The sequence below is a fragment of the Acomys russatus genome, chromosome 32, assembly GCF_903995435.1.
Source record: "Acomys russatus chromosome 32, mAcoRus1.1, whole genome shotgun sequence".
Classification (NCBI taxonomy): Eukaryota; Metazoa; Chordata; class Mammalia; order Rodentia; family Muridae; genus Acomys; species Acomys russatus.
This window is the reverse complement of record NC_067168.1, coordinates 40,075,537-40,090,463: the sequence shown is the minus strand read 5'-3', so window position 1 is coordinate 40,090,463 and position 14,927 is coordinate 40,075,537. Positions and strand designations below refer to the sequence as shown.

The window sequence follows — 14,927 nt, the reverse complement described above, 5'->3', positions numbered from 1 at the left end:
TTTATGTTGTAGGTGCTCCATCCTTGCTTGCAGCGCTTATGTGGCTCTGGCCTTAGGTGATAACCTCATGGCTTTGAATCATGCAGACCAGCTCCTTCAGCAGCCCAAGCTGTCTGGCTCTCTTAAGTAAGTGCGACTTCACCTGCGTGCAGAGTGTCTGGTTCCTGTCCAAATGGCTTGGCTTTGCCTTCCAGTGCGATGTGTGCTGGAGGAGAAAGCAATGAGCATGAGGAGTGGGAGGCAGGAGGGAGGGTCAAGAGCTCAGAGCCAGCCTCAGGGGCTGACCTACCTAAGCTACTTGAGACCATGTCGTAAGTTAGGAAAAGGAGGACGAAGGAAGGACAGGAGGCAATGGTGGCTCATAACTGTAATCCTAGAACTTAAGGGGTTGAGGCAGGAGGATTAGTTGCTTTGAGTTCAGAGCCAACCAGGGCCCTACCTTTAACAACAAAACAAAAGAAGTACTGAAAATTGCCACAAATGTGGCTGTGTTGAGAGTGTGCTTGCATCGCATTCATGAAGCCCTGGGTTTAGCTACAGCATCCACATTGCATGTGCCACAAGTGCATATAATCTCAGCAGTGGCCGAACAGGGTAGCAAGAGGATCAGAAACTAAAGCTTTGGGGCAGCCTAGGATACATGAGATCGCACCCCAATTTTTATTACTTTTACACAGGACTTTACTGTGTGGCCCTCAGTAGCAAGCTCCTATCCCTATCCCTGCTTCCTGTGCTAAAATTTTTTTTTTTTTTTTTTTTTTTTTTTTTTTTGGTTTTTCGAGACAGGGTTTCTCTGTGTAGCCTTGGCCATCATGGACTCGCTTTGTAGACCAGGCTGGCCTCGAACTCACAGCGATCCGCCTGCCTCTGCCTCCCGAGTGCTGGGATTAAAGGCGTGCGCCACCACGCCCGGCTTCCTGTGCTAAAATTAAAGGTGTGTTCCACCTTGCCTGGCTTGTGATGTGATTTGTTTGTTTGTTTGTTTGTTTGTTTGTTTGTTTAGTTGGGGTTATTGTTTTGGATGGTTGAATTTAATTTTTTAGTGTATATGTGTGTGAATGTAGGTGTGCACATGCCACAGTGTGTGTGCCACATTCATGACAGCTCTTCAGGGTCCGTTCTCACATTCCACCTTCCTGAGGTCAGCATCTCTTAAGGTTTTTGCCATGGCACTTTGTGCTGGGCGGAGGGAGGCCTGAGGAGACACAGCACCATGGATGGGTGGGTAGGTGAGTGGCAGCCAATGGGGGCTTTCCATGGTGCTCATAAGCAGCTTAGAGGACAGCTTTGTTTGGAATTAGTCCTCTCCTTCCTATTTTATGGGAACTGAACTCAGGTCACCAGGCTTGCATTGTCAAAGCAGACTTATTTTTACTTTTTGTGAACGGGTGTCTTGCTTGCATGTATGTCTGTGCAGCACATGTGTAGTACTTGCGAAGGCCAGAAGAGGGCATTGGATCCTCTGGAGCTAGCGTTAACAGCTGTTTTGTGTTGTTTTTTTTTTGAGTCACTAGGAATCAAACCTAGTAAGGAGCCCCCAGTCAGTGCTCTTAACCGTAACCATCTCTCCATCCCCTGCTACAATATTTTTGTTCTTGGCTTTTATTGTTGTTGTTGGTTTGTTTTGCTTAGTTGGTAGGTTTTGTTTCATTTTTCGAGACAGGGTTTCTGTGTGTAGTCCTGGCTGTCCTGGAACCCATTCTGTAGACCAGGCTGGCCTCAAACTCATCTGCCTGCCTCTGCTCCCAAGTACTTGCTGAGATCAAAGGCATGGGCCACCACCACCATTACGGCTGTTCATGGTTTTAGTTGGTTTTTGTTTTTCTGTTTTTTGTTTTGTTTTGTTTGTTTAGGTTATTTTGGTTTATCAAGATAAGGTTTCTCTGTGTAGCCTTGGCTGTCTTGGACTCGTTTTGTAGACCAGGCTGTCCTTGAACTCACAAAGATCTGCCTGCCTCTCAGTGCTGGGATTACAGGTATGTGCCACCTGCTCAGCCTACTGTTTTTGTTTTTTAAAGTGTATTGTTTATTTTTTGTTTGTTTGTTTATTGTGTGTTTGTCTCTTTAAAGTTTTTCGAGATAGGACTTCTCTGTGTAGCCCTCGCTATCCTCAAATCATTCTGTAAATCAGGCTACCCTCAAACTCAGAGATCTCCTTGCCTCTGCCTCTGAGTGCTGGGATTACAGTGGCACACCACCATGCTCCACTGCTTTTTTAATTTAATTTAATTTTTTGGTTTTTCAAGACAGGGTCTCTCTGTGTAGCATTGGCTATCCTAGACTCACTTTGTAGACCAGGCTGGCCTTGAACTCACAGAGATCCGCCTGCCTCTGCTTCCCAAGTTCTGGTATTGCTATTTTTGTTTTTTAAAGTGTGTTGTTTGTTTGCTTGTTTGCTTGCTTATCTGTGGTATTTGTGTAGGTGTTGGTTGTGGTGTGAATGTGGAGGTCAGAGAACAACTTGCAAGAGTTAGCTCTCTCCTCCAGCACATGAGTACCAGGGATAGAGCTCGGGATGTTGGGTTCGGTGGCAAGTGGCTTTGCTGTCCGCTGGAGTAGAATAACAGAAACAAGCTTAGCTTCCAGGTCAGGGTCATACCGTACGTGGAGCACGTGCCCAGTGTTACTACACTTAAGCATTTCTGTGATGACCTTTCTTCAGACTTGAATCCTCATTCTCATTTCAGATTTTTGGGCCATTTATATGCTGCAGAAGCCCTCATCTCCCTCGACAGAATATCTGATGCCATTACGCACTTGAACCCTGAGAATGTCACTGATGTCTCCTTAGGGATCTCTTCAAATGAGCAGGACCAAGGTTAATGAGGACACATTTGATCAGAACTGGTCACTGTTGCCACTTCCTTCCTGTTGTAATTCAGGATATGGTTGTAATTCAGGGCATGGTTGTGAAGGGAAGGAAGTTTGAGGTCAGCTCTCTATGCTTATGGCTGTTCATACGATGCAGTAATTGTTGGCTAAGTAAGCCTGGGAACTGATTGTCACAGGGCCTAAGTTCTCACTCAGGCTGATATGATAACCTTAGGAGTCTTCCCTTCCCTCCCATTCCCTTCTTTCTTCCTCCCTTCCCTTTCCTCCTTCCCTTTCCCCTTCTTTCCTTTCTTCCGTCCGTCCTTCCTTCCTTTCTTCCTTCCTCTCCTCTCCTCTCCCCCCTTTTTAAAGAGACATAAGCTCACTGTTTGCCCAGGCTGACTTCAAACCCCTAGGCTCATGCCACCCTCTGGCCTGGCTAGACCTTCTGAGTGCTAGGATCACAGGTGTTGGTGCCGGCTCACCTGGCTCAATATTCATTTTGCCATGGTTCTGACGCTTTTTTTTTTTTTTTTAACTGATTCCACCATGCAAGAAGGAATGGAAATGTGGTTTTTCAAACAATTTTCAGTCACGTCTAAGTTTCTGAGTATGTGAAACCATGTGGTCCCCTCTTCATGGCTAGCTCACGTGGGTTGGTGGTGAGGTTGCATCCTGACACCTTTAACAGAGCCTCCGCAACACCAAAAGCAAATACTGCCACACATTAAGCGCCCACTTGGTAAGAAACTTAGGTTTTAGACGATGTGCTGTTGTCCTGCCCTCAGATTTATTTTCATGTATTTGTAGGATCAGACAAGGGTGAAAATGAAGCAATGGAATCCTGTAAGTAAGAAGTTTTGTAAATCCTTAAGTAGCCTGGCCTGCATCCCAAAGATTTAGACCCTGCATCTCTTGTGTTCTTCGTGTACCTGTCAGCTGAGGAGTAGTGCTTTGTTCCAAGTGCTCAGCGGTGGAGTGGTGCTCCTGTGTCCTCCGCACAGCCCCTTCATCAGTGTCTACGCTTTCTCCTCAGCTGGCAAGCGCGCCCCTCAGTGCTACCCCAGTTCTGTCAACTCAGCCCGGACTGTGATGCTCTTCAACCTGGGCAGTGCTTACTGCCTGAGGAGCGAGTATGACAAAGCCCGGAAGTGTCTGCACCAGGTGAGAGGGAAAGGGCACCACCCTCAGCACACTAGCCATTAGAGGACCTGGGAATTTACAGGGTTTGTGATTTTGGGTTGGTTTTGCGTGTGTGTGTGTGTGTGTGTGTGTGTGTGTGTGTGTGTGTGTGTGTTTTGTTGTTTTTTTCAAGACAGGATTTCTCCGTGTAGCCCTGGCTGTCCTGGACTCACAGCGATCCACTAGCCTCTGCCTCCCAAGTGCTGGGATTAAAGGCATGCACCACCACGCCTGGCTGGGGTTTATGATTTTATTTGAGGTTTATGGGAAATTCATTAAACATCTGGAATATTTTTCCAGGTTTAAACTATTCTTGGGTGCATGGTAGGGTACACCTTTAATCCCAGCATTTGAGAGGTAGAAAAAACAGGTAGATCTCTTGAGTTCAAGGCTAGCCTGGCCAGCAAGGGGTTCCAGGACACCCAGCGCTACATAAGAAGGCGCTGTGCGCTGGCTGGTTTACGTCGGCTTTGTAGAAGCTAGATTCATTTGGAAAGAGGCACTCTTGAGTTGAGAAAATGCCTCTGCACCGTCAGCCAGTGAGCAAGTCTGTGCTGCATTTTCTCAATTAGGGATTGGTGTAGGACCCAATCCACTGTAGCTGGGGCCATCCCTGGGCTGGTTGTTTTGGGTATGATAAGAAAGCAGGCCAAGACAGGTGTGGTGGCGCATGCCTTTAATCCCAGCACTAGAAGGCAGAGGCAGGCAGGTCTCTGTGAGTTCGAGGCCAGCCTGGTCTACTGAAGGAGTTCCAGGACAGCTAAGGCTACACAAAGAAACCCTGTCTCGAGAAAAAAAAGAAAGAAAGAAAGCAGGCCAAGCAAGGCAGTGAGCAGCACCCCTCCATGGCCTCTGCATTAGTTCCTGCCTCCAGGTCCCTGCCCTGACTCCCTGAATGATAGACTATATGTGGAAATAAACCCTTTCCTCCCCAAATTGATTTGGTCATGGTGTTTATCACAGGAGAAGAAACCCAAACTAAGACAGTCTGTCTTAAAAAGGGGGGATGGGGCAAAGAAAACAAAAACAAAAACAAAAACAGGAGTTCCAAAGCAGCCAAGATTACTACACAAAGGAGGGAACTCCAGCTCAGGAAGAAAAAAAAAAAAAACAAGAAAAGGACATTATGCCAGGCAGTGGTGGCACACGCCTTTAATCTCAGCACTCCAACGAAAACCAAGAAAAAGGCATGAGGAGAGAACCTATGTTCTCACATGTTGTTAGGGAAACTGACACTGAAGCTGATCACACGCTCAGAAGACATGGCAGCCGCCGTACACTGTGCAGGTGACCTTGATGTGTCTGAAAGTGGTGGGCCTATGCCATGGCACATAGCCATCCAAGAGCTGTAGTCACTTTAGTGGTGTTTAGTCAGCATTTCAAGTGCAAAATCAGAAAATCAATGCTGAGCTCTCCAGGGAACTGTGAGGAGCTGAGCACAGGAGCTGTCAACTACAAAGAGGCAGAATGTCTTCCTGTTCTCAGCGACGGACTGAGTACTCTGCAGCCCTTCTGATGCCCCCTGACCCAGCCCCTGTGGCCAGTAGTTAGTGTCTACAGTCCAGCTCAGGGACTTGTACGGCAGGTGGTCATGCAGGAAGAGACAGATGAGGTCAGTCCTGGTTTGGGGTCTCAGGTTTGTTTTTGGTCTCTGTTTGTTGGGTTAATCCAGTGGCAGGACCATTGTTAATTGGGAGGCCCACCCTGTCTAGTAGGGCAGGACAATGATTTGGAGAGCCAGAAAGGACTCAGAGCTGATGCATCACACACCCCCACTACCCCGATCCCCCCACCCCCATGATTCTGAGCAGTCAGCAGCCAAATGTGTTTAAATCCCAAAGTTCTTACCTTGCATTCTCATAGTCTAGAAAAGGCTATATAGGCTATGGTGGATGTAAAGAACAGCAGCAAATGCCCTGTTTACTAGCCACTAAGAAAACAAAAAAAAATTTTTTTTAATTGCCTGTTTCTGTGTTTGTGTAAGTAAGAAGACAACTTGAGAGTTATTTCCTTTACCCACTGATCCATCTCAATACCACCCACCTCCCCCAAAAAAGTTTTTTTTTTTTCCAAGGCAGGGTTTCTCTGTGTATCTTTGGCTGTCCTTGATTCACTTTGCAGACCAGGCTGTCCTCAAACTCACAGAGATCCGCCTGCCTCCGCCTCCCAAGTGCTGGGATTAAAGGTGTGCACTACCACACCTGGCTCCCAAAGAAATCTCCTAATGTCCACTAAGTATAGCAGTGCTGTTGTCCCACAGAAGGCCAGGCCTGCAGGGATAGCATTTTCACTTTCTAGATTAGACACCTGTGACGAGAAAGAAAGAATGCCCACCCCACTCATGGGGCATGGTGGTGCACCCAGAGGCAGAGGCAGGCACAGGTTCTGGGTGAGATGCCCCCAGGAACCCCACATCTGCATTCACTCTCAGCCTTATATGTCCCTGTGCACATTTTGTGCCCTGCAAAGCCAGCTTCTCAGCCATAGGCACATGCATTCACTTGCTCTCTTCCGCTTGAACCCGGGCGAGTTACTGTTTGCTTGCTTGTGTACCAGGGAGGCTCGTGTCTCCACTGGGTGTAGTGGCATGCACTAGTGATCCAGGTAGTCTTACCAAAAGTTTAAGGACAGCCTGGGCTACAGTGTGAGATCTTGCCTCAGAGAACTGAAGGGGAAAAACAGAAGAATTTGTACAAGAAAACTTTCCCAGTTGGATTATAGGAAGAAGCAAAGCAGAGGAGAAACAGAGAGAGAGCCCTGAGGCTCTAGGGACAGACACAGGAAATATACCTGTAATATTAGCAACCAGACTCCCTTAGCCCAGGATCAGAGTGAACTCCTGGTGAGCTGTGGCACTGACAGATTCAGTGGCAGCTTGTGCTTAAATCAGTAAATCACTTCACTCAGGAAAGCACATGGTGCGTGTATGTTTGTTGAGGCAGAGTGTTGCTTTGTAGCCAAGGCTAGCCTCAAACCTGTGGTCTTTCTGTTGGCTCCCTTGTCTTGGGAGATGAAGTCTCTGTTCACTCTGTCCATCTTCATGCAACTGTTATCTGTCCTGAAGAGGACACCCTGGGCTACACAGAGGAACCCTTAACTCAAAGAAAACAAATAATTAAACAAAACAAAAAGATAAACTAGCCGGGCAGTAGTGGTTCACACCTTTAAATCCAGCACTATAGGGGCAGAGGTGGGTGGATCCCTCTGAGATCAAGGCTAGCCTGATCTATAGAGTGAGTCCCAGGACAGCCAGGGCAACACACAGATACTCTCTCTAAAACAAAAAACAGGGGCTGGAGAGATGGCACAGTAGTTAAGACTACTGGCTGGTCTTCCAGAGGATCTGGGTTCAATTCCCAGGACCCACATGGCAGCTCACAACTGTCTGTAGCTCCAGTTCCAGGGGATTTGGCAACCTTAAGCAGACATACATGCAGGCAAACACCACTGCACAAAAATTAAAACGACATATTTTGGCTGGGCGTGGTGGCGCACGCCTTTAATCCCAGCACTCGGGAGGCAGAGGCAGGCGGATTGCTGTGAGTTCGAGGCCAGCCTGGTCTACAAAGTGAGTCCAGGACAGCCAAGGCTACACAGAGAAACTCTGTCTCGAAAAACAAAACAAAACAAAAAACTACATATTTTTTTCCCAAGACAGGGTTTCTCTCCTACTCCTGGCTATCCTGGACTTGCTTGTAGACCTGGCTGGCCTCGAACTCACAAAGATCTGCCTGTCTCTACCTCCTAAGTGCTCGGATTACACCACCATGCCTGACAGTAAATCTTAAAAAAACAAAAAAGGAGTTAACCTGCTTCTGTGACTAGAGTATAGACTCAATAGTGTGCAGTACGGCAGGGACATAGCAGGGGCTCCCGGCAACTCATTAGCAACCTTCTCAAAACAAGAAGCTAGGATTCTGGCCTTTAATGGAAGGCAGAGGCAGCTCTCTGAATTTAAGGACAGCCTGGTCTATATAGCAAGTTCTAGACAATCCAAGGCTATACAGTGAAAGTTTCTTCCTCAAGAAAAAAAAAAGAAAGAAATGTAAGTTAAGAAGTCGCATTCATTAAAAAAAAAAAAAAAGAAGTCGCATTCATGGCGCTGCAGAGCTGGCAGAAAAGAATTTACTGAACACTCAAGTTCAGCTCCCATCACCTATGTCAGGTGCTGGACACTCACTGGTCAGTCAAACTCAGAGGGATCTAAGATCATTAAATCTGGCCCCCACTCACTTGCATAAACACTTAAGATAAAAACAGGACCAGTAAGATGATAAGCTAGCAAAGTCACTTGCTATCCAGCCTGATGGCCTAAGTTCAATTCCCCAGGACAGCATGGTGAAAGTGATTTGTGCAAGTTGTCCTCTGACCTCCACATGTGCACTGTGGCATGCATACTGCCCCACACATGCACATAAATGAATAAGGGGGAAGAAAGGGTTGAATTAGGGACTAGAGAGATGGTTTGGCTTTTTATTTATTTATTTATTTATTTATTTATTGGTGGTGGTGGGTTTTTTTTTGTTGTTGTTGTTGTTTTTGGTTTTTTTTGTTATTTTGGTTTTTTGAGACAGAGTTTCTCTGTATAGCCCTGGCTATCCCAGAACTCACTCTACAGACCAAGCTGGCCTTGAACTCAGAGACTTACCTGTCTCTGCTCCTTAAACTGCTAGGATTAAGGGGGTATACCACCACTGGCAGTGGTAGTTTTACCACTTTTGGTTTTTTGAGACAGGGTTTCTCTGTATAACAGCTCTGGCTGTCCTGGAACTCCCTCTGTAGTCCAGCTGGCCTCAAACTCTCAGAGATCCACCTGCCTCTGCCTCCCAAGTGCTGGGATTAAAGGTGTGCACCACCACCATCCGGCACCACTTATTTTTTTTTTTTAAGGATTTATTTATTTTATCTATATGAATGTTCTATCTACATTTAAACCTGCAGTGTAGAAGAGAGAGTCAAATCCCAGTATAGATGGTTGTGAGCTACCATGTGGTAGCTGGGAATTGAACTCAGGCCCTCTGGAAGAGCAGACAGTGCTCTTAACCACTGAGCCATCTCTCCAGCCCCAAGACGACTTCTTTTCACAGACAACTCAGATTTGATTCCTAACACCCACTTGATGGCTCAACCATTTATAACTCCAGTTCCCAAGGATCTGATGCCGCCTTCTGTCCTCCTTGGTTTGCCAGGCATGCGTGTGTGTGTGTGTGTGTGTGTGTGTGTGTGTGTATACAGGTAAAACAACATTCACATAAAAATAAATTCATCTAAAAACAAGTATAGACATACAGACCTGCAAACATCAGAGCCAAGTGTGGTGGCGCATGCCTTTAACCCCAGCACTCTGGAGGCAAAGACAGGTGGGTCTCTGTGAGTTCAAGGACTGCCAGGGTTGTTACACAGAGAAACACTGTGTGGAAAAAAACAAAATTTAAAACAAAAATTCAAAATCAGCCATTGGGGGCTGGAGAGATGGCTCAGAGGTTAAGAGCACTGGCTGTTCTTCCAGAGGTCCTGAGTTCAATTCCCAGCAACCACATGGTGGCTCACAGCCATCTATGATGAGATCTGGTGTCCCCTTCTGGCTCTGGCGTGCACTCCAAACACCGTATACATAATAAATAAATAAATCTTTAAAAAAAAAAAAAAATCAGCCATTGAAGAGGTGACAGTCAGGGTTAGACGTTCAAAGTCAGCTGAGCTAGAGAAGCCCTTTAATCCCAGCACTTGGTAGGCAGAGGCAGGCAGGTCACTGGGAGTTCCAGGGCAGCCTGGTCTACAGAGAGTTCCAGCACAGTCAAGGCTACACGGAGAAACCCTGTCTCGAAAAAAAAAAAACAACCCAAACTGTTGATTTTCACCAGTCTGTCTCTCTTTTGAATAAAGGCGGCTTCCATGACCCATCCTAAAGAGGTCCCCCCTGAGGCCATCCTGCTGGCAGTCTACCTGGAACTGCAGAACGGTGAGTGAGTCTTCAGGGGATTGTCCTTCAAAGTGCTCAAGATCTTTTTTGTGTCTACTATTTCTCTTCAAATTCTAACTCAGGAGCAGGCTCGTTTGTGCCTATAATTAAAGCTTTTGAGGAGGCAGGGGCAGGAGGGTCGTGTGATCGTCAAGGCTGTTCTGTCCCAGAACAATATAATTTAAAGCTTCACAGTCCTAGAGAACATGGCCCATGAGGTTTTCTAAGTAAAAAATACAACTAAGGGACAAAGTACAAGGGCATTTGCCTCCTAGTGACCTGAACTTTAATCATAAAGTTGTGCTTTGAACACACACACACACACACACACTTTTGTACAGACAGAAGGGAGAAGGAAGAGAGCTAGCAAGGCTTTGATGTTGTACAGATTCCTGCCCACATACTAAAATATCCCATTTAGTCTGTGAAAAATGCAGAGTGCTAACTTCTGAGGCTCAGCACTAGTCCCCGAACAGGAAGCTTTCTTAGGCAGCTGACTGACTCTTAGCTGAGAACATGAATCACAGTGCTTCTTGCTTGGAGTTACACATGCACTGTCTTTTTCGGTGTTTGGTTATTTCTTGTTGTTATTTTTATTCCTTTGTTTTCAAGATGGTTCTCAGTATGTAGCCCTCTCTGGTCTGGAACTAACTGTGTAGACCAGGCTGGCCTCCTGACTATTGATGGTTAATTGTATATGTCACCGCCCCAGGCCCATTTTATTTTATTTTATTTGGTTTTTTTTTTTTTTTTTTTAAGACATAGTTTCTCTCTGTTAGCCTTGGCTATCCTGGAACTCTCTTTATAGACAAGGCAAGCCTCAAACTCACAGACATCCGCCAGCCTCTGCCTTCCAAGTGCTGGGATCAAAGGCACGTGCCACCACGCCCAGCTCAGGCCCATTTTTTACAATTATCAAAACAAATCAAAGCTGTATGTAGTTTTTTAATTTATATGTAATAATATAAATGTATATGCCAAAAAACTAAAATAAAAAAAATTTTTTTTAAAGTCAACCCAAGACACTTGGGAATTGAACCCAGGGTCCTCTGGAAGATCAGCTGATGTTCTTAATCTCTAAGCCATCTCTCCAACAACTTCTGTTTTTATAGCTGAAGAGATATTAAGTGCTGGGCACTCTGAGAGCCTTGGCTGACTGAAAGCTAAGACCTGAATCCCTTGAACCCCTTCTTTTTTACAGCCCACTTGGATTGTAACAAGTTGTCTGGGCTATCAGAATTCTTTAAAACCCTGTTTAAGCCGGGCGTGGTGGCGCACGCCTTTAATCCCAGCACTCAGGAGGCAGAGGCAGGCTGTGAGTTCGAGGCCAGCCTGGTCTACAAAGTGAGTCCAGGCCATGGCTACACAGAGAGACCCTGTCTTGAAAAACAAAACAAAACAAAACAAAACAAAAGAACCCTGTTTAAAGCCCTGTTGTTGGCCTGGGGATGTAGTTGAGCAATAAGTGTGCATGGTCTGGGTTTAAACCCTAGCACAAGACAAGCAGAATGTCACCCAACCACACCACAAATCACCCAAGTGAGAATGTGTGGCCCGGGCGTCCACTCCTTGTTACAACTGTATAGCCAAGGGCTGCAGACCAGAGCTGTCTGGCCTTCTTTGTCTCCGTTTCAGGCTTCCAGCGCCTTGCTGTGTGCATTGGGTTTCTCTAATGGGCAGCGGTTTTCTAGGTAACACACAGCTGGCCCTGCAGATGATCAAGAGGAACCAGCTGCTGCCTGCAGTAAAGGCACACTCTGACGTAAGGAAGAAGCCGGTGTTCCAGCCTGTGCACCCTATCCAGCCCATCCAAATGCCTGCATTCACCACCGTGCAGAGGAAGTGAGAGCTTGCTTGGAGGGAACTGTTACCTGAGGTCCAGGGCATGTTCAGTGGCCTTTCGGTTGTCCTACAGGAAAGCCAATAAAGAGAATACAGTGGCAAAGGTGCTGGTTTTGAAGACAAGTTGAGACTGATTTCAAACCCCACTGGGTTTTTTGCCAGAGGCTTACTTAAAATTAAGGACTCATAAACTCACTTTCAGTTTTTATTTAATCTCTGACAGGCTTTTAATTGTGAACCATTGTGTGGCATGTCTGTCTAGGCATTAAAACATGTTCTTATCAGAACAGTTTTGTAGTCTTTCTTACAGCTGTTGGTATAGTTTAGCAACAGATTTAATGTCAATGTTGAAATTAATATAAGCTCTAGCCAGTCCAGAAGCAGACTTTGGGCCAAGGGAAGTGAGTTCAAGCTCATCTACGAGTCTGTCTCAGTCACTGTTCTGTTGCTGCAAAGAGATGCCATGGCCAAGGCAACGTAGGAGTGAAGGCATTTAATTGGAGCTTGCTTACAGTTCAGAGGGTTAGTCCATTATCACGGCGAGGAACATGCGGCACAGACGGCACTAGGGCTGAGAGCTGTGGTCTGGACCATGGGTCAAGAGAGACTGGGCTTGGTGTGGGCATTTCAAACTCCAACGCCCACCCCTAGTGACCAAGATTCAAGTCTGTGAGCCTTTGCAGTCATTCTCATTCAAACTCTACAAGATGTAATTGGGTTTAAAGGAGAGAACTAATACACTAGGATCATTTACCAGATGGCTCAGTGGTTAAGAGCACTTGCTAGTCATACAAGGAACCAAAGTTCTGTTCCCCACAGCCACATGGCTCACAGCTGCCCTTGGCTCTCCAGCCCCAGGAGTTTCTGACACTATCTTCTGTGCTCTGCAAACACCTGCACAGATGAAATGCACAATCAAATACACATAATTAAATAGCTAGGCATGGCAGACCAGTTTCTATGAGTTCTACATAGTGAATTCCAGGCCAGCCAAGGCTGTGATACACAAAAAGATAACATAACAAAAGAAAGAAAGCAAAGCTACTGACAGACACAGCTCTAATCTGGCCTGCTTCCGATGGATAAGGCTCCTAACAACTCCCAGGAGCCTTAGCAGCCAGTTCAGGATCACTGCAGACCAATGAAGAATGCTTTCCAGTATGGACAAGGCCCTGACTTCATCGCCTACACTACCATAATCCCACCACAAAGGGGGTAGAAAGCGGTACGAATAGGAATTCAAGGTCTACCTTGGCTACCTACCCAGTTCAAAAATGCAAGCAAGAATTTAAAATTTTAAGCCAGGAGGTAGTGTCGCACACCTTTAAGCCCAGCACTGGGAGGCTGAGGCAGGCGAATAAGTTTGAGGCCAGCCTGGTCTACAGAGTGAGTTCCAGGACAGCCAAGCATCTACAAAGAAACCTCACCTCGAAAAACAAGCAGACAAAAGAATGTAAAAGTTTAAAAGCCCCAGCACTCAGGAGGCAGAGGCAGGCAGATCACTATGAGTTCAAGGCCAGCCTGGTCTACAAAGCACGTCTAGGCCTGCCAAGGATACGCAGAAAAATTCTGTCTCGAAAAACAAAAAGAATGTTATGAACTGAGGACTAGACTGAACTCTGGCCATCGTGTATAAGTGTGTTTCTGGAGTTGGTTTAACTTAGAGACGGTTGTGAGCCACCACTGTATATGTGTTGGAAACTGATCCTGGGCCCTCTGTAAGAGCAGACAATGTTCTTGTTTGTTTGAAACAGGGTCTCACTATGTAGACCCGGCTGACCTTGAACTCAAGAAGGTCCACCTGTGTCTGCCAACCAAGTGCTAGTACTACAATGCACAATGCCTTACTCAGTCACTGTTCTTAAGCTCTGAGCCAGCATTTTAGCACTATGGTTTCTTGTTTGTTTGTTTGTTTTTGTTTTTTTAATTTTATTTATTTTCTGAATGAGTGCTCCATCTGGGTATACACCTGAATGCCAGAAGAGGGCATCAGATTCCAGTATAGATGGTTGTGAGCTACCATGTGGTTGCTGGGGATTGAACTCAGGACCTCTGGAGGAGCAGACAGTGCTCTTATCCGCTGAGCCATCTCTCCAGCCCCCAGCACCATGTTTTTTGAGGCAGGATCTCATTGTGAGCTCTGGCCATCCCCATCCCACCTCAGCCTCCAAATGCTGAGATTACAGGTGTCTACCATGATGCCCAACTTTACTAACCTACTGTTAGCATCCAGTGGGAGGATTAAGCGATTGTTGGAGGCTGGAGAACTGACCCAGAGGTTAAGAACACTGACTGCTCTTCCAGAGGACCAGGGTTCAATTCCCAGCACCCACCTGGCAGCTCACAACTGTCTGACACCTTCACACAGACAAACATGGAGGCAAGACACCAATGTACATGAAATTAAAAAAAATTTTTTTTAAAAACAGTATGAAGTGCTGGGCGTGGTGGTGCACGCCTTTAATCCCAGCACTTGGAAGGTGGAGGCAGGCAGATCTTTCTGAGTTTGAGGCAAGCCTAGTCTACACAGCAAGTCCAGGACAGCCAAGGCTACATAGAGAAACCCTGTCTCGAATAACAAAACAAAACACAAGAGCTACATCCTGATCATGTCCTTAGAGGTGGAGGGGAAGGAGGGAACTCAAAGCCCACCCCCAGTGACACACTTCCTCCAGTAAGACCACACCTCCTAATCCCTCTCAAGTAGTGTCACTCCCTAATGACCAAGCATTCAAATATATGAGTCTGTAGGAGCTATTCTTGTGCAAACTACCACTGTAGTGAAGACTGAGCCTAGCACCTTGCACTGTCCAGTCAGACACTCTGCAGCTGAGCTGTAGCCCTCTGGCCTCCACCTCAGAAGCACTGACCTTTCAGTATCCACCTTCAGCCTCCCACTTCTCTTCCTACACAGCATTCATGTCTGCTCCCCAGAATGAATTGTCACTACCCACCTTTAAGGGTGGTTGATGCTTTAGGCTGCTCAACTACCTAGAACTGGGCCTTACAGTTGAACAGCTGAAGTACTGAGTGCTCTCTGCCCTGTATCCCCACCCCACCCCCCAGGAGGCACTTCCTTTCAGGGGCTCCCTGAGGGCATCTGGAGCTGGTAAGGATTTTCTGTTAAGCT

General features: G+C 46.5%; 1 protein-coding gene across 6 annotated transcripts in view; it reads left to right on the top strand.

Moving 5' to 3' along the window:
* Positions 1-12,084, top strand: part of Cnot10 (CCR4-NOT transcription complex subunit 10) — a 55,203-nt gene extending 43,119 nt beyond the window's left edge. For 4 of the 6 annotated variants that reach the window (XM_051140626.1, XM_051140623.1, XM_051140622.1 and 1 more), the window contains 6 exons: positions 13-126; positions 2,688-2,818; positions 3,622-3,657; positions 3,848-3,975; positions 9,880-9,955; positions 11,647-12,084. In XM_051140626.1, the coding sequence (XP_050996583.1) occupies positions 13-126; positions 2,688-2,818; positions 3,622-3,657; positions 3,848-3,975; positions 9,880-9,955; positions 11,647-11,801 (640 nt within the window). In that variant the 3' untranslated portion in view covers positions 11,802-12,084. The remainder of the gene's footprint in view (positions 1-12; positions 127-2,687; positions 2,819-3,621; positions 3,658-3,847; positions 3,976-9,879; positions 9,956-11,646) is intronic. The other 2 variants (XM_051140625.1, XM_051140624.1) reach the window with 1 other exon arrangement.
* Positions 12,085-14,927: the final 2,843 nt, after the last annotated feature.